General features: G+C 40.8%; 1 protein-coding gene across 15 annotated transcripts in view; it reads left to right on the top strand.

Moving 5' to 3' along the window:
- LOC132398146 (Krueppel-like factor 8) overlaps nt 1-12,251 on the top strand; it is a 178,880-nt gene extending 166,629 nt beyond the window's left edge. For all 15 annotated transcript variants that reach the window (XM_059977176.1, XM_059977177.1, XM_059977175.1 and 12 more), the window contains one exon: nt 10,466-12,251. In XM_059977176.1, coding sequence (XP_059833159.1) covers nt 10,466-10,647 — 182 coding nt within the window. In that variant the 3' untranslated portion in view covers nt 10,648-12,251. The remainder of the gene's footprint in view (nt 1-10,465) is intronic.
- The last annotated feature ends 7,073 nt before the right edge of the window (nt 12,252-19,324 follow it).

The following is a 19,324-nucleotide window of genomic DNA, read 5'->3' as shown; positions in this document are numbered from 1 at the left end:
GAGATGGGGGCGTGGCACTGCAGATCAGAGTTAGTGTCACGTCTGCAGAAAAGGAGGAAGTCATGGAGGGATTGTCTACGGAGTCTCTGGCTGGAAGTTAGAAACAGAAAAGGGTTAATAACTCTTACTGGGTGTTCTTTTATAGGCCACCTAATAGTTACAGTGACATCGAGGAGCAGGTGGGGAGATAGATTCTGGAAAGGTGTAATAATAACAGGGTTGTTGTGGTGGGAGATTTTAATTTCCCAAATATTGATTGGTATCTCCCTAGATTTGAGGGGTTTAGATGGGTTGGAGTTTGTTAGGTGTGTTCAGGAAGGTTTCCTAACACAATATGTAGATAAGCCTACAAGAGGAGACACTGTACTTGATCTGGTTTTGGGAAATGAACCTGGTCAGGTGTCAGGTCTCTCCGTGGGAGAGCATTTCGGAGATGGTGATCACAATTCTATCTCCTTTACTATAGCATTAGAGAGGAATAGGAACAGACAAGTTAGGAAAGTGGTTAATTGGAGTATGGGGAAATGTGAAGCTATCAGGCAGGAACTTGAAAGCATAAATTGGGAACAGATATTCTCAAAGACATGTACGGCAGAAATATGGCAAATGTTCAGCTGATATTTGTGTGGTGTTCTGCATGGGTACGTTTCAGTGAGACAGAAAGGATGCTAGGGTACAGGAACTGTGGTGTACAAAGGCTGTTGAAAATTTAGGCAAAAAGAAAAAAGCTTATGAAAGGTTCAAAATGGGACTTTGCTTTGAGAATCCAGAATTGGCTTGTCCGCAGAAGGCAAAGAATGGTTGTAGACGGGTTATATTCTGCGTGGAGGTCAGTGACCAGTGGTGTGCCTCAGGGATCTGTTCTGGGACCCTTACTCTTTGTGATTTTTATAAATGACCTGGATGAGGAAGTGGATGGATGGGTTAGTACATTTGCTGATGGCACAAAAGTTTGGGGTTTTGTGGATAGTGTGGAGGGCTGTCAGTGGTTACAGCAGGACGTTGATAGGGTGTAGAACTGGGCGGAGAATTGGCTGATGGAGTTCAACCCAGATAAGTGTGAGGTGCTTCATTTTGGTAGGTCAAATATGATGGCAGAATATAGTATTAATGGTAAGACTCTTGGCGGTGTGGAGGATCAGAGGGATCTTGGGGTCCGAGTCCATAGGACACTCAAAGCTGCCACGCAAGTTGACTGTGTAGTTAAGAAGGTACACGGTGCATTGGCCTTCATCAATTGTGGGATTGAGTTTAAAAGCCGAGAGGTAATGTCAGACCCCACTTGGAGTACTGTGCACAGTTCTGGTTGCCTCACAACAGGGAGGATGTGGAAACTATAGAAAGGGTGCAGAGGAGATTTACAAGGATGTTGCCTGGATTGGGGAGCATGCCTTATGAGAATAGCTTGAGTAAATGCGGACTTTTTTCCTTGGAGCGGCAGAGGATGAGGAGTGACCTGATAGAGGTGTATAAGATGATGGGAAGCATTCATTGTGCGAATAGTCAGAAGCTTTTTTCCAGGGTTGAAATGTCAAAACATGAGAGGACACATTTTTTTCACGCAGAGTGGTGAGTGTGTGGAATGGGCTGCTGGCAACAGTGGTGGAGATGGATATGATAGGGTCTCTTAAGAGACTCCTGGATAGATACATGGAGCTTAGAAAACTAGAGGGCTGTGGGTAACCCTAGCTAATTTCTAAAGTAAGTATGTTTTCGGCACAGCTTTGTGGGCTGAAGAGCCTGTATCATGTTGTAGGTTTCTATGTTTCTATTAGTGTCCAGTCGAAGTTAACTTAAAATCTTTGCATTAATAGAGCACAACTGATGATTGTTTCACTCAGCCTGTATTGTGGCATCTTCCTACAGCACAAATGCTTTTCATAATTCCTGTTACCTGGATAGAGAGATTTCTTAATGGGTAATGTCGAAGCAAGCATTTTATCTCAGCGTGTGGCCTTATTCCCTTCGCTATTGTAGTTTCTCCTTAGAGATTAGATTAGTTTTATTTGTCACATGTATGTTGAAAGACACAATGAAATGCGCTGTTTGCATCAAATCAAATCAGCAAGTATTGTGCTGGGCTGCCCACATATGTTACCGTGCTATTATAGGAGCAGAACAAGCAGTGAAAGAAACCAGAAAAGAGTAAGCAATTTCACTTTGGATGTTGTATGCAATCTTTGTCAGAGTAGTGTGGCAGTTCTGGCACTGGTGTGATTATTTCACAATCATGTGGTCTGCTGCAAAGAGACTATGATTATTAAACATTAATCTGATGACCAGCAATCAAGATTTTGTTTGTACCTGTTGACCCGGAATGTGTGACGTCAGCACCCTTTTGAAATGTGCAGAAGTTTCTGCATTAATCTGATTTATTTCTTCTCTGTGAAGGATGTTCAGTGGTGGTGATGAAGGCCTTGAGTCACTGTTACATTGCCTGTCATTTGAAGGCTTGATGAGTGAGGGTGCAGGAGATGGGAGTGTTTGTGGCTCAGTGTAGATGGAGTAAAAACTCCTGTGATTAATAGTTTTTGTGTCTAGCTCCCGTAATCGCATTTAGTGTTGTGCAGCTGATCTTACTGTAGACCCTCTACTTCCACTTCCCCACCTCTCCAAATACACAAAACTTATTCCCTGGCATTTTGTTCATTAGTCACAACAGGTTTCAGGTAGCTAAAGAGCCACATTCAATGTTTTAGGAAAAATTTCTCCCCATCAGCCATCAGATTTCTAAACAGGCCATGAATCATGATCACTACCTCGTTATTCCTCTTTTGCTTTATTTACTTATAATTTATATGTCTTGCTCTGTGCTGCTGCCACCAATCAACTTGTATCACAAATGTGTCTGTGCTAGTAAACCTGATTCTGATTCTCTTTGTGAATTTAGGAGCTTCTTCTGTCCCTCACACAGCCTGCCTCTTCTACGTGGCAGCATGTAGAATGGTCACCATGGAGAATGGGCCTTTAAAGCCTGACGACCTTATCAGATTGCAGCCAAGTGCTGTTGAGCTCAGCCCAGCCCTGAACTGTGCTGCTCTTATCTCATCCCTAGCACAGTCAGTTTCTAGGCTGTTTCAAATACAGTTTTGAGGGAGTTTTACATCTTTTGAGGGGAACCTGACTTGGCACAAGGACTGAGCATGACATTTTAGTGTGTTCAACACAGTTGAAATCTAAGTCAAAGCCTCATGATGCCCACAAGAGGGTGCTGGAAGCCTGAGGAAACATGAGCCTAACAGTTGATGCAGTGTTATATTCTGTGGGCACAGTATTCTAAATTACCCAGATTAGGTTGTTTTCACTCTGGGCAAGCTGTGACTGTGACTGCTGCTGGCTCACTTTGACCTGAGACCTCACCTCCTGGATTCAGTTAGCTTTGTGCACCAACTATGATTTCTGTTTTGGACACGGTTGTCCATGCAACATTCACTTTGGAGCACCCACCCAGTGACCATTATTAGTTCCTTCTGGGATAAATGGGTTTTAATAATTGGGCTGGAATGGGATGTCTATATGCCCCAAATTATTGATCATACAGACCCACCTACACACAGCAATGACAACCCCTGACTCTTTGTTCATCTCTCGATTTGGACAACACTAATTGTGCCAGGTTTGTAATCCTTGTATATTTGCATTACTTGCTGCTGTGATCTGATGCCTCAATCACGACCCATAGATGCTGCTGTCCTTTGCCCCAGATCAGAGGTTCCAGAGCTGTGCCCAAATTGGCAGTAATCTTCTAAAAATAGTTTCTCACTTGTAATTTCGAGCAGAGATTATCATTCAATTATTGAATTAGTAACAATCATTCTGAACTTTTTTTTGAGGGGAAAAGAATACATCCTGTTACTTATTTACAGGTGTTCATTGATTTACCATTAATAAAAGAATAACAGAGACAGACTGAAGTAAGTTAAACATTTTAGAAAACCTGTTCGAAAGTTATTTTTTTTAATTAGGGGTGGGGTTTAAAGACTCAAGAGGTGGCACTGTATTCTGTGTGCCAACAAATTTTTTTGTGCTGTGATCTTCGGCATGGGTTTATAGAGGAGGCAAAATTCTAGCAGTTAAGTTCTGCTTATGAAGATTTTTTGGTCTTTTTCTGACTCACAACTCTAACTCTATCCTGCTCACGTTGCTCAGACCAGGAATTGTATTTTTAGTCCATCCTGGGCCACAACTCTTCTGCTCTGCTGTCTCCTTGATCACCTTTCTTATCACCTTTTCTGCAGCCCAGCTGCTACCTTCTGCTGATGGAAGATGTGGAGGAATATTCTTAGAGAGCATTTTACATGCAGGACCTGTTGTATTGTGCACAATGTTTAGGACGTCAGGGATGACGAAATCTTGCTGCTGGACTGTGAAGACTTGCCTAAAATAGACCTGATCCCACTACTCAGTAGTTTAATGTACGTTTTTAGGCCTAAGCTGCTCACCATGCATATGTTAGAAAAATGTTTCATTCAGTGGAGTTGTGCAGGATGTATTCTAGGCAGCCTGTAACAATGTAGGATGAAGTAAAATTTCTTCTGCACGCAAGTCCGTAAAGGGCTGAAGGTGCTGGAAGTCTGGATGAAAATGCAGGAGGAACTCAGCAGGTCAGGTAGCACTTATGGAGGGAAACAAGCTGTCAACATTTTGGGTTTCATCTGGGCTGGAAAGGAGGCAGGCAGAAAACCAAACAAAATGGTGGGGGAGGGAGAGGAGTAAGAGTAGATGAGTCCAGGTGAGTGGGGAAAGGCAGGAGGATGAGAAAGCAAGAATGTGTGAAGCTGGGACAAGACAAAATAGAGGTGTTCAGTGAAGCAATTTCCCCCAGTACAGCAGGGTCTCATTGTAGGTGAGGCTGCACTGGAAGCACCAGGTGCAATACATGACATTGATGGTTTTGCATGAGTGGTGCTGCCTCACCTGGAAGGGCCCTGAATAGTGGTAAGGGGGGAGGTATTTGGGGCAGGTGTACCATTAATCTCTGTTACAGGGGTAAGTGCCTGGAAGTAAGAGCAGACAAGGGAGTTGCAGAGACAGTGGTGTAGACGGGTGAAGATGTGCTTGGTGGCAGGATACTGTTGGAAATGGCAGATGTTGCAGGGAATGGTGTGTTGGATGATTAGTCTAGTGATATGGCAAGTGAGGTTAAAGGGGAACCCTACCCCTGTTATTGTCAGTAGGGGTTGGGGTGAGAGCAGACATGCAGGAGATGCAGTTGAAGGCTATGTTGATAGCACAGGAGAGGAACTCCTTTTTCTGAAAAGGAGGACATCTTGGATGACCTGGAGTGGAAAGGCTGGTTATGAGAACAGATGCAGTGGAGATGGAGGAGCTGTGCAAAGGGAATGGCATCCTTGCAAGTGACAGGATGGAGCAGGTATAGTCAAAGTAACTGTGGGAGTTGGTGGGTTTATAAAAGATATCAGCAGATCTGTCTCTGGTGGTGTAGAGAGAGAAAGACAGAGAGAAGTGCAGGAGATGCTTCAGGAATATAGAGACAGGAAGATCCTTCTATAGGTGCTTTGTCTAAACAAGATCCATTGTACAAAATCTATTGAAATTATTTGCATGTTCTCATAGGGGCTTTTCTGTATAGCATGAAATAAAATTCCACCTACACATCTGACCCAATTATTTTTTTCTCATTTTGTTGTATCACCAGCATCTGTACAGAGATGATTGGTGTTCTCACCTTGCCTCAATCATCACTATTGTGATTTTTGTAACATTTCTTGACTGACAGGGAAGGTTGATGCAAAACGCTACCTGCACTACACTTTCTTTGTGGCTGTTGCACTTTACCCTGTTACTGTTTTTCCCTGCCATACCTCAGTGCACTGTGTAATGATTTGATCTGTGTGAACAGTATGCAGGACCGTCTTTTTACTCTATCTTGGTGCATGTGACAATAATATACCAATTCCAGTTCCAGTATATTATCAGCTTTCACAAAGTCTTATTCAGTCTTGAGGAGCGACTCGATAAGCTGTGTTTGAGTATAGTCGCCAGACGTCACTGATAGAGGTATGCAAGAATGTAAGGGACATAGATTAACAGAAATGTTCCCTGTAGGAGTAGGAGTTGCTTAGGTTTAAGGTGGGGAGTATATTTCCCCATGTACTTCTGCCATTCCAGTCTCTAACCCAACTCCTTCCAATAGCCTTTTTAACCCCCAAAGCTGGGCTGTCTCTCTCACTTTTACAGTCTCTAGTGTAACTCCCTCCTCTGGACTTGCAACCACTATGCTGACCCTCCCCCACCCCCACCCCCCACTTCCCCGATACTTTTTCCACCTGCTATAACCCACATTCAGGACTTAACTGTGTACAAAATGGAAAGGATTTCCCGAAAGTGCATGTACTATACTGTAGAGTGTGGTACCTTGGTCCTCCTGTGTTGTTGGACAGGACTTCCATTGTCCCATTACATACCACTCAATTCACCCGCTTTGCCACTGTCCCACCATTTCTAAGCCACTAAAACTGAGTGTTATTAACCGGAAATGTTTATGCTGTTAAAATACTAGCCCTCAATTTCTTTCATTCCCCAATTAAAGTGAGACCTATGTAACTGGGCCTATTGACTGATTATCATGGTTATCCATTGGACATAAATTTACTAACTCCCTCAGCAGTCAGCACTGATACAGAAGGTTGTTGTTCTTCTTGATGATGCTTTGGTATAACAACCAACATAATCAAAGACCCCCGCCCACCCTGGACATTCCTCCCCCTCCCCCCAAATCAGGCAGAAGATACCTGAAAGCACAGAACACCAGGCTGAAGGACATCTGTCCTGCTGTGAGGAGATTATTGCACAGTTACTTAGAATGATGAAGTGAACACTTGACCTCATAATCCACCACATTATAGACTTGCTCCTTATTGTCTGCCTGCACTGCACATTCTCTGGCGTACTCCATCTTCTTTCCTGTAATTGTAATGCTCCATCTGGTATGCTGCTCTTTGTGTGATTTTTATAAATGACCTGAATGAAGAAGTGGAAGGGTGGTTTAGTAAGTTTGCAGATGACATGAAGGTTGATGGTATTTTCGATAGTGTAGAATGTTGTCCAGGATTACAGTGAGACATTGCTGGGATGCAAAGTTGGATTGAGAAATGGCAGAGGGAGATTAACTTGAAAAGTGAAAGGTGATTCACTTTGGAAGGTTGAATTTGAAAGCAGAATAAATGATAGGATATTTAGCAGTGTGGGGAACAATAATCTTGGGGTCCATGCCCATAAACACCTCAAAGTTGTTGTTAAAAAGTACATTGTGTTTTGGTCTTCATTAGTTTGGTTATTGAGTTCAAAGCTGTGCGGTAATGTAACTCTATAAGACCCTGGTTACATCTCACTTGCAATGTTCTGTTCATTTCTGATTGCGTCATTACAGGATGCATGTGTAAGTTTTAGAAAAGGTGCAGAGGAGATTTACCAGGGTGCTGCCTGGATTGGAGAGCATGTTTTATGAAGATAGGTTAAGTGTGCTAGGGCTTTTTTCTTTGGGATGATGGAGGATGGAGATGACTTGATAGAGGTGTATAAGATGAGAGGCATAAATCGAATGAATTGCCAGAGACTTGTTCCCAAAGTGGAAATGGCTAACATGAGGGGACATAATTTCAAGGGGATGGAGCAAAGTATGGGGGGGGGGTGGTGGTGTCAAATATAGTTTTTTTTCACACAGACAGTGGTGGGTGTTGATAAAGGCAGACACATTAGGGATATTTGAGAGACTATATGATAGGCACACAGATGATAGAAAATCAGAAGACTTACTTGGGAGCGAGGGGTTAAGTTGATCTTGGAGTAGGTTATAACGTCCGTACAGCATCGTGGGCAGAAGGACCTGCACTGTGCTGCAATGTTCTGTTACTCTGCAATCTGTTATTGTTTCCCATATACTACCTCAATGCAGTTTTGTAACAGAATGGTCTGTATGTATGGCAGGCAAGGCAAAAGTTTTTCACTGTATCTCAGCAAGTGTGACAAGAATAAAACAGTCTACTAAGCCCCCGACTGACTGAGGGAACGTTGTGCTGTTGGAACTGCCTTCTTTTGACTGGGGTATGGTAAACTGACACCCTAATACTTGGGATTTGCAGTAGATACTATGAGGCCATTTGAAGGAAGTGGCTACATCCCACTATCCAGCCTGCCAGACTAGGCAGCCCGTTTGCTGAGGCCTGTACTCTGTTCACATTGATCATCAAAAGCTTCTGCTTGCAAACAGTTTCAGTGGCCCTCCCCACTCCCACACTTACCTATCAGATGTTGGCCTCCTCCATTGCCAGAGTGAGGCCATTTGCAAACTAAAGAAACAACACTTCATATTGGGGGACCAGTTTGTCCAGCACCTCTGCTCCATCTGCCGAAAGAGAAGTTCCTGGTTGCCAACCATTTTAATTCCTATTCCAACATGTCAGGCCACCGCTGCCTATTCTGCCACAATGAGGCCACTCTCAGGGTAGAAGAACAATGCACAAAATTCCATCTAGGTAGCTGCTAACTGATGGACATCAGTTTCTCCTTCTGGTAATTTTTCTTTTTCCCTCCCCCTTCCCTCTTCTGTTCCCCACTCTTGCCTCTTCTCACCTGCCGATCACCTTCTCCTGGTGCCCCTCCATCTTCCCTTTCTTCCATGGTCCACTCTCCTCTCGTATCAGCTTCCTTCTCCAGCCCTTACTTCTACCCCACTGGCTTCTCCTAACACCTAGTTTGTCCTCTTTCCCCCACCACCTTTTTATTCTAGCTTCTTCCCTTTTCCTTCCCAGTCTGATGAAAGGTCTCAGCTTGAAACACCGATGTGTTTATTCATTTTCATAGATGCTGCCTGACCTACTGAGTTCCTCCAGCATTTTGTGTGTGTGTGTTGCTTAATACCTTATATTCTGACTGAGTAGTCTACAATTCAATGGCATGACCACTGAATCCTCCAATTTCAGGTAGCATGCCCTCTCTCTTCCTTTTTCTCTCTCTCCTCCTGTTCCACTTGGCTTTTCTCACACACCCCATTCACTGCAAACCCCCTTTCCCACCTGGTTCCACCGACACACTCACTACACTTAGTCTGCTAACCCTTCCCCCATAGTTCCCATCTGTCCAGCATCTCTCCCTTACGTGGTTTCACTCGTCACCTTCCTTTTCGGATTCCAGTACTTTTCTTGCCTCCCCAGCTGTCTCCATCTCTCCTTCCCCCTCCCTTGGATTCATCTGGCCATGAACTGTTTCTCACCTGGATCCCCCAGTCACCTGCCAGCTCCTTCTCCCTCGCCTCTTTGTATTGGCTATTTCCCTTTTGCACTCTCTGATCTGATGCAAGGCCTCAGTCTATAAAGTTGATTGTCCCTTTGCCTTCACAGATGCTCCAGCATGTGCAACCTCTCAACCACTTATCTTTTGGTCAGGATCCAAAGAAAACCACAATTACCTGGCTGACAGAAAAATCTACGATGTACCCAGATGATACATGCTAACACTTATCTTCCATGCTAATGTCTTCACTGTAAGAATATATCTCCAGAATCAGCTTTAATGTTGTTTGGTGTGGATGATGTAAGTGAAAGATCTTCCTTTCTGTCTGGTCATGTCATGCAGTTGACTTGAATACTTTTGTGCCATCTCCAAACACATTTCTTGAGCTGAGTTACAAGTTCATGGTCTTTCATTAATTCCTCCATCTTCTACTTTAAAACTAAGTTGAGATCATGAAACTTTACAATATTGTGCACCATGTGGCAAAGGCTCTTGCTTTTTCTTGTTAAAATACCAAGTTTTAAACTGAATACTTAGCAAAGTCTAACATGAGAATTTATTTCATAGTAGTTCTCTGATGGCATGGTGTGAAGAAGTTCATTTTTATTAATGTCAAATTAAAAGTGTGAATGCACTTGCAGATTGAAAAACTCTACATTAAACAAACAAAGGAGCATGTTTTTTCCCCAATTGCCACACCCTGCAATGCTGAATGCTTTCAAACAATACCAAACAATAGATGTGTAATCAGAAGAGCAATGCTTTCCTCTTTCTCAGAATTAAATATACTCATGTCACTTGGGTTTAGATTTTTGTCTTTTGTGATTGTGAAAAGCTACTGAGTGGAAAGTATTCAGAGCTAGGGATGAAATTTGATCATTACATTACTAGAACTTTGTGGAAATTGGATATGCCACAGTTGGTCAGACACTAGGTTCAGGAAAAGCACTTCAAGTTAGCAGACAAGAAATGTATCTAGGAATAACATTTTTGATGAATTTATGTCACGCTTCAGAAGAGATTGTGAAGAAAATGATTTGTCTTTAATAGTTATGCAAATACATGAAAAATATTTCATTGCTTTTGATAAATTAATTCCTCCCTACAGTCTTCGAATTCCAGGTCTAGAGGATCTATGTAGAGATGCCTCGTGGTCTTGGAATGCTGCTTGCAATTGTACAGGAATTCACACTCTTGTCTGCTTTCCTAGGAGAGAAACCCTACCGATGCACCTGGGAAGGATGTACATGGAAGTTTGCACGCTCCGATGAGCTGACAAGGCATTACCGCAAGCACACTGGCATAAAGCCTTTCAAATGTTCGGACTGTGACCGGAGCTTTTCCCGCTCGGACCACCTTGCACTGCACCGCAGAAGACACTTGATGATGTGAAGGTACTTTCAGGCCAACTTCACATCAGAGTTCTAGCTCTGCCTCCATCCCATTGTTCAGCATTGCTGAATTCTGACAGCATCTGCTGCTAGATGGCACCTGTGGATGCCAAGTTAGAAAGAGAAAGAGAGAGAGAGAGCCCACCTGCCCTCAAAGACTGTGAAACTGTTCAAACCAGCTTACCTTTTGATGTTATGTACTGACTGCATTCATGTAATTTAAGCTAAGCCTGTCATTTTTGTCATAAATTTTTCTTCTTGATTATGTTAACACAGGGCAGAAAAAAGCAGGCAGCCTTTTTATTCACAGCCTAAGTCATGTTGAAATACAACTTCATCCTTGTTGACCTATAACTTAAGGTTTTATAAAAGCAGAAATGATGTCAGTATGAGTTATTAGTGTTGTGTTTTACAACGAACAAAATATTCCTTCCACGTTGTGTCATTATATTTCACATTTAATGTGAACCATTTGTACAGTGGGAACTCCTAACATTTTGACTGATTTTAATATTCCATTTTAATGTGTTTTATCTGCTCAGTGCTAAAATACATAAACTTTACTGACACAAAATGATTTGCTTTTCTGCGTTTCGGTTGTGCATTGCACATGGAAACATTAAGCAGATATGCTCATCAGCTGATAAATACCTTTCCTTCCCCTGGTAGCAATCTCCCTGAAGAATTATGATATACAGTATGTCTTTGATTAATGTCTCTCTCCACCTCAAAGTAATAGCTAAATCTAGCTGTTCAGTGTGATTTGCTATAATCAGCCCTACTTTGTTTTGTTCAGGCTTGTAGGAGGATGTTGGCAAGCCAGTATTCTCTTTCCTTTAGTTATTTTATTGTTATCATGGTATTTGTGATCTTAAATATATTAATACTGTTTTCATTGTGGCAATCCCAGTAAAGTTACAGCTCCTTCAGCAACAGAGACCAAAGCTGGTGCTGGCACCCACACAGTCTTTGGTTGTCACTGTTACCAACTGGTATGTCTTCTGATGCATCTTGGCAATAACCGTAGTTGCCTACTGTGAATTTTTCCTGCTTGTTACAACATGAAACCATTTGGGAGTTATATGGTATAAATAAAAAAAACCTATGTATGTTGGTTATTAAAAGTTAAGTATGAATGCTTCATTATTAATAAATAAATTTAAGATGAAGATTTACCATTTACCCCATTCATTTTTGTTCAGTTTGATGAACTCTGAAGCTAGAAGCAAAGATGTGGAGCTTTCCCCAAAGCACCTGGTGTTTATGTATTAACACATACATATAAAGTGGCAGGTTAGGAGGAGACTTCAGCACTAAGCACCTTGCTACCAGGATGGGTTAAAACTGCAGCTGTCCAAGAATGCAAAATATATGACCTATCTGCTGTGTTGTGTTGTTTTTACTGCCCTGTGAGGTATTGGTTTGATTGTGTAATCTATTTATCTTGTGTGGTAGTTTGTAGATTTAAAAAAAACTCAGCCAGACCAGCGAATCACATTTTAATCAGAGTAAATGGAAGTTTCTGGAATGGTCTTCAAGCTTTTATTGGTGTAAGAGTGATCTCTAGATTTCATTAATAAATGACTAATGCTGATCAAAAACCAACATGCACATTTAATTTGACTTTTTGATATGTAGTATGAATGTACTGACATCAGGATCGGAAGTTTAACGATGCCTTTATGGTTGGTTGAGAGTTTGTAATAACATTATTACCTGGTTAACAGACAGACTGTGGAACCCCATAAGCAAATTTATGGTTCTTTACCATTTAAAAGTGAAAATATCATTCTAGGTGCTCCATTAAATTAATTCTAAATTCTTATTCCTGTTGTTTTTAAACCTGAAATGGGACTGCTGTTAATTACATTTTCAGCAGACCACTTACTGGCTCTGGAAAGCCATTGAATCCAGTATTGGTAAAACTGATTTAATCCCAAGGAAAGGTCTCGGCCCGAAATGTCAACTGTTCAATCCCTCCGTAAATGCTGCCTGATCTGCTGAGTTTCTCCAGATTCACAGCATCTGCAGAATCTCCACAGTCTACTCCACAGTCACAGTGTTAATCCACAGGTAGACTGGAAGCATCCAGAAGGTGAACAATATTCACTCTGTGTCTGTTTCCATTATTTCTTTTGGCCAGTTTCCCCAATTATATTGCCATTTGATGTTTAAACAATAAATGATGGCAGTCTTGAGAGAAAAATCATTCTTTCAAACTTTGTGTAAATGGTGCTCATGGCGAGATGCACTTTATGTAAACAGCAAACTTCAAATGGAAATTGTCTCTAAATTTGCATTCACAGTGGGCAGGGTATTCACTATTGGGGAAAAAAACTTGTGTTTAAGGTATAACACTTGTAATAAGTGTCACATCTTTCCAATTTTCGCATTCAGTATTTCACAGAAGTAGATAATATTTACAACAGATGTGATGTTGTATGGTCTCAGTTTATCTAGGGCCCTTTGATACCGAATGCTATCTGTCTATTAACAAGCTGTTATCATCTCTTTTTGCCAGAAACTTCCTAATGTACTGTGGTCTCCTCTCTACATATTTGATTGTGGTTTTCTCACTGTTGGAAGCCATGAGAGTGCAATGAGGTCTGTAACAGAGATAAAATGATGGGCCTTTCCGTTTATTTCAAACCTTTGGTCTTGTCTGCCAACCATTTTAGGAAGGAAATGTGACCATGATACAAAAATGGATTGGACAAGTTGTTGCAAAGCTGCTGCAACTTGCAAATAGGATAAACTAACATTTGATTTTTCAAAGATGTGTCCATTTTCTAAAACTGAATTCGGACAATTTTTTTGGGTTATAGTAATTTTTATGGTGAAGATGGTTGATGTTGTTTCTTTTTAAAATGTAATGTTTTAAATTCCCTATCATTGACAATACGAACACCATTATTTAAGCTTCGGTTTGTTCTTTTGCTAAGATGCATTTGCTTTGCACTTTAAAAATTTTTCCCTGCTGAATTCTTGTTTGTAACTGCAGATTTTCTTCTGCCTAAGTGGTGGTCAAAATGGATAGCAGCTGAGTCTTGGTGGGCTTTACCAGATTTATTAAACTGTTACAATATCTACCACAGAAAGTGGAGAAACTATTAAAGGTATTTAATGAAGTACCTATAATTGACTGCCATTTTAATGTTGCAAGTGCATTATAACAAGTGGATGCAAAGTGCAAATGTACACTTCAAGTCCTGACAGCACCGGAATCTTGAATGAGGAAGATGAAGACGGAGTGACTGCGCTTTTCATTTTTGGTTCATTTTTCACATTAAAGAGATGGGGCACAATGTTCCACTGTCTGCAGCCTCCCCATTTAGTGCAAAGAACTGGCAATCATAAGTAGCTCTGCCGTTGCAGAATTTCCCATTGAATGAGACTGTCTGTGCTCCCTGGCATGGTGTGGAAGCGTACACAGTAACTTTGCCATTCTGTTGAACTGGAGAGAAGTTGTGGTCCAGGAATGCATAAAAGTAGCAAAGGGCCCTCTGTGGTACCCGTTGCTAATGTCAAAAATGAATGAAATGCTGCTGTGAAGTTTTCAACATCACTATTTGTGAGTGTTGAGAATGTTTGAGAATTTTTGATTTTGTCTGAAATATTTTTAATGTAATTGTGTGGAATTATGGAATGCATAAACAATGAACTGCCTAATTAGTTCCCACCAGTTTTTAACATGCTTGAGTTTTCAGCTCTCTGCCACTGCCTGAGACCTGCTGGAGCCTCATACATGTATGCTTTGTGAATTGATGTTCAATCACTAAACTCTCGACAGTGTCTTTATGTGGAAGACCAGTCACTTAGGTTAGAGGTAATTGTTGTCATCTTGGCAACCATTAAATGTTTGAAGACCAGAAAGGAATTTCAGGGTCTCATGAAAACTTTTCTTCCTGAGGCCAAGAGATGCAAAAATTCTTGGCCGTTAACGTTTGCTTCCATTACCTTACTCCCTCTCCAAATTGTGAATGGAAATTGAAAATGTTAACATATCCAGGTATCTGAGCTTCTGATTTATCCAAAATTAATTAAGTAAAGTTTATTTTGAATGATCAAATTGAAATTTCTTCAATTGATGTCCCTAGATGTAAAAAGCATTTCAAGCAATGTAAAAACCTTAATAGTTAACTTGATGTGCCTCGACATGTTGTGTAAATCAAACCTAGTTAAAATCAGATAGAAAGCTATGTCAGTGTCAAGGGTAAGAATTGACTCTTCATTAACCAAATGCACTTAAGCTTCTCTTTTAGATGAGGCATTAAGCTGAAGTCCCTTCTGTTCTCTATTGTGCATATAAAAGTGCCCATGGTGGTTTTACTAAGAGATCTCTGACCTAATCCTGAACCAGCATTAAGTAAAGAAAATATGATCATGTATTTCATTCTGCATGTGTCAAAGTAAATTTTAAAATTGTACATTAATCATCTGGGCTACCTTTTCTTTCCTATCCTCTTATCTCTACCAACTGTAATTGAATGGGAACTAACTCCAGGGTAATGTCTGAAGAGGAGTACAGGTTTCCCCCACTATCTTGAAGGTAGAGAGTTCCTATGAAACCATTTGTAAGCCGAAATGTCGTAAAGAAGCAATTACCATTAGTTTATATGGGAAAAACTTTTGAGCATTCCCAGACCCAAAAAATAACTGCTAAATCATACCAAATAGCACATAAAACCTAAAATAACACGAACATATTCTTGCTTTTACTATGATATGATGAAGACACAGCTATATAAAGTAGAAATATTGTCTGTGCAATGTAGTTTCACTTATCAAAATCAGGAAGTCAGAGAGCCAAAATCAATATGGAGGGAAAAAAATCGGCACATAGGAGCATGCTCACGTACACACCTATGCACCTACACACATACGCACGTACACGCATGCGCACACAACTGCCCACGCAAGGCTTCACGGTCATGGTAGTCTTTTTCGGGGTAAACACACGTATAAAAGGGGCATCTTTCTTTTTCGTAAAAGCAGAAGTCCTCTTTGATTAGCGAAAACAGGTACTAATGCAGGTCTTTTGTAACAGTGAGCTGTCGTAAAGCGAACGTTCAAAAAACGGGGGCCACCTGTATAGGTAGAGATTAGCTGAAAACAAAGGAGAGCCTGTTAATTCTTTTTAAATGCTACAGACTTGTTCTTTTTCCTGACATCAAGCATGTTTGACTGTGAGAGTTATATTCCCTATAATATTTTTCATGAGCAATTATAATTGGAGCAGTTATATTTTTTGTATATTTTCCAATTTAATGCCTAGAGTAGAATTCCAAATTTCTACAAGATCTCAGAATGATTAGCCTTCCCTGTAACGATTCAGCACAGGCAGTTGGCTTTTGTTGCTGGTGGCTGTGATGGATCTGCAACACTGGTTAGGTGGCTGATGATGAACTTGCTGGCAGTTGGTCATCTGATTTGCTCTTCTCAGCTGCTCACTTTGATTAAGGCACTGAGTTATTTGTGTGGTTTAATTTGCATTGTGTGTTTTTTGCACAATAGGTTAAACAATTGTGCGGGTGAATAGCCAAAGAAATTTACTCACAGCCTAGGACATGAAGTAAGTGCCACAAATTATTTTTCTGGGGAATTTTCAAACATTCTTCCAGATTTCTGCAGAAAAATGCATCTCATAATATACACTCAGTGGCCAACTGGTGTAGCCCATCTACAGCACTTCAAGGTTCGATGTGTGTGCAAAGATGTTCTGCACATCATTGTTGTAACGCGTGGTACTTTGAATTACTGTCGCCTTCCTGTCAGCTTGGCCATTCTCTGACCCCTCTCATCAACAGGGTGTTTTCACCCACAGAACTGCCATTCACCAGTATTGATTTTTGCACTATTCTCAGTAAACTCCAGAGACTGTGTGTGAAAACCCCTTGAGATCATCTGGCTCTGAGATAACTCAGACCTTCCCATCTGACACTAAGTAATTCCACAGTCAGAATCACTCATCACATTTCTTCCCTGTTCTGATGTTTGGTCTGAACAACAGCTGACTATGTATGCATGAGTTGCTGCTGCATGATTGGCTGATTAGATATTTTCATTAATGAGCAGGTGTACTGTGTAAAGTGGCTAATGAGTGCATCTTCTTCTGGTCAGCACGCAACTCGAAGTAGTGTAGAACAAATGCACTTCTACACGTAGCCATTCACAGCAGCTGGCTGATCTGCTAAGTATTCCTGTTTTTCTTATGTTTTAATACAAACATCAGCTCTGGGTTGTGTTTACCAAACTCTCAGAGGCAGAATACAGCAAGAAATGCTGTTTTTTTAAAAAAAAACAGGACCGTTATTTATGTTTTGTAAACTTAAGTATCTGTCCTCGAGTCTGATTAATATCTATTTTCAGTTATTGGACATATGCCCCGATGGAATGGATATTAGGATTTGCTGGTGACTCCATTCAAAGAGAGTGAATAACCTACAAACAATCAAGATCTGATGACTATTTGACCTATTTACTTTGTTCCAAAACTGATGTTGGAAGTTTTTAGGACTAGCCCCTGTTCCTACTAATTGTACTGTAGGCACCATAAATCCTGCTTTTGTTTATGTTAGACACAAATGCTTTAACAGGGCATTAAAACTCTGTAAGCAATGTTTTTTATATAGAAGTTCCATATGAAGACCTTAATTTTCTTGTTTAAGGAGTCTCAGCTTGTAAAATATTTTAATATTTGTCCGGTTTAGTGCTGTGAAAGTCAAAGAAAAAGTTTTGATAAGAGAGCACCTGTGAATTAGTTTCTGTTTGGCAATGGGAATCTATTTTTTATCAATTCTAGATTGTACATTTGGGAGGTAAAACAGAGTAGTTGCTGAAACCCCAGCAGTTGAATATAGTTGCATATTGAGCTAGTTTCGAGATTGTAAATCTGATTAGACTTTCTCCACTTGGAGCAGTTTTCCAATTCATGTTCTCCAAGCCAGGTTAACCATTATACGACTCATTGGGGAAAAAAGTAGTGTTTTTTTTTAAAGTTCTCAGCTGTTGCCAGAAGGAGCTGCCCTTCCTGAACTGGGAAATGATCACCATTTTGGAAATATTTAGTCACTGAATTGGGGCAATGTGAATTTTGGTGCTCTAGTAGTGTTTCCTATCTGAGGTTGAATATAACAGCTAGAGAGCAGGAGAATGTCTACCCAGTATTCAAATAATGGGCACATTAATTGACAATTTCTTCAATAGTAAGATTACTTTTCGGAGTTGGTTGCTACTGCAACCAAGAGTTACTTCTGCTTTGGTTTCTACATCTTGCTCTTTAAAGCTGTACACATTTGCAAAGCTAATTGGCAATCTTATTAACTTCATTTTTTGATGTGTACAATCCAGCTACTATTTGACATAGCTTGTGCATTGACACACGTACATTGAGATTTCCATTTAAGGGAAATGCATTGGTCTGGTATGAAGGGATGGTCATGGTGAAATGGGTTTCAGGGAAAGGTTGGAACTAAAAGTAATTTACTTAATTGTTAATGGGGCATATCTTGGAATTGCATGTTGTATGCAAGTATAAACCTGCCTCTGACTTTGTACTTGAGACACTACCCTGGGCAACAGAATTACTTTGTATTCATTGCATCTGCATTTCTGCTGTACCACTTTAAATGGAATTTCTTCTTGGAGCATAATTTTCTCCCTTCCACTGTACAGGGTCTCATTTACTGAAATACCACTACTCAAAATCTGGAATAATTGATATGACAGCTTTATCAGATCAACCTTATAGGGTCTAACTTCAATCACCTACCCTGTTTGATAGCTAAGATTTTTCGGTTAAACACAGTTTCTAGTTTTAAAAAAAAACCTTTTGGAGTGATGCACAGGAGGGCAATAGTTTCTCTGTTAGTTTTTCCTCACATTGAGTTGAGACTGCAAGGGGTGGGGTGTAGGAAAGAAACGTGTGCATCTCATTAACATTGGTCAATTCCTTTGATCCCTTGATTTCTCTATCTTGTTTTCTTTTCCACCCTTCCTGAAATCTTGGGCCTCCAGAAGCTGTTTGTCCCTTTCTATCATTTAAGTTCATGGTTGCACAGAGCTCACCAAGTGTTTTGTACATATTGATCGTGTAGATTAACATTTTATTTTTGAAGGTGTTTAAACTTGAGAACTTTTCAACAGATTCATGTTCAGATATCTGGATTTGTTAATCAAATTGCTGGAGTTGCTAATTAGTAAAGAGTTGGGACCCTGAGCAAATTCACATGCCTAACAGACCTAACCTGAGACATGTAACTGAGTTGAGTGGTAAAGGCCATACTATTGTCAAGCTCTTGGGCCCATTTCTGCTGTGTGAGGTTTCTACTCAGTCTGAGCTGGAGTCGCCATATGACCAAAGAAATTTTGGGTGATAAGAGGCTACCATTGAGAACATGATATAGAGCACAAGGCAAACTGGGTCAAGGAAGAGGAGAAGCCCCAAATGGATCACTGGACGTTTCCTTTTGAGGCCTAAAGAACTCTCCTTTCTCAAGGCAACCATCATCCTGATGATAACTTGCCTTCCCATCTCTTCAAGAGGCCCTGAGCGTGGCTGATGTTAGCTTTGTTGGGTACAACTGTACTCTGCGAGACATAGAGTCTTGGGTTCCAAATACCATCCTTTGTTTTATATTCAACCAGCCTTGAAGTCCAAACCTGGGATTAATGATGGC

This window comes from Hypanus sabinus, chromosome 8, assembly GCF_030144855.1.
Source record: "Hypanus sabinus isolate sHypSab1 chromosome 8, sHypSab1.hap1, whole genome shotgun sequence".
In the NCBI taxonomy this organism is placed as follows: domain Eukaryota; kingdom Metazoa; phylum Chordata; class Chondrichthyes; order Myliobatiformes; family Dasyatidae; genus Hypanus; species Hypanus sabinus.
The sequence above is the reverse complement of the archived record's forward strand: the minus strand, read 5'-3'. Positions and strand labels throughout refer to the sequence as shown.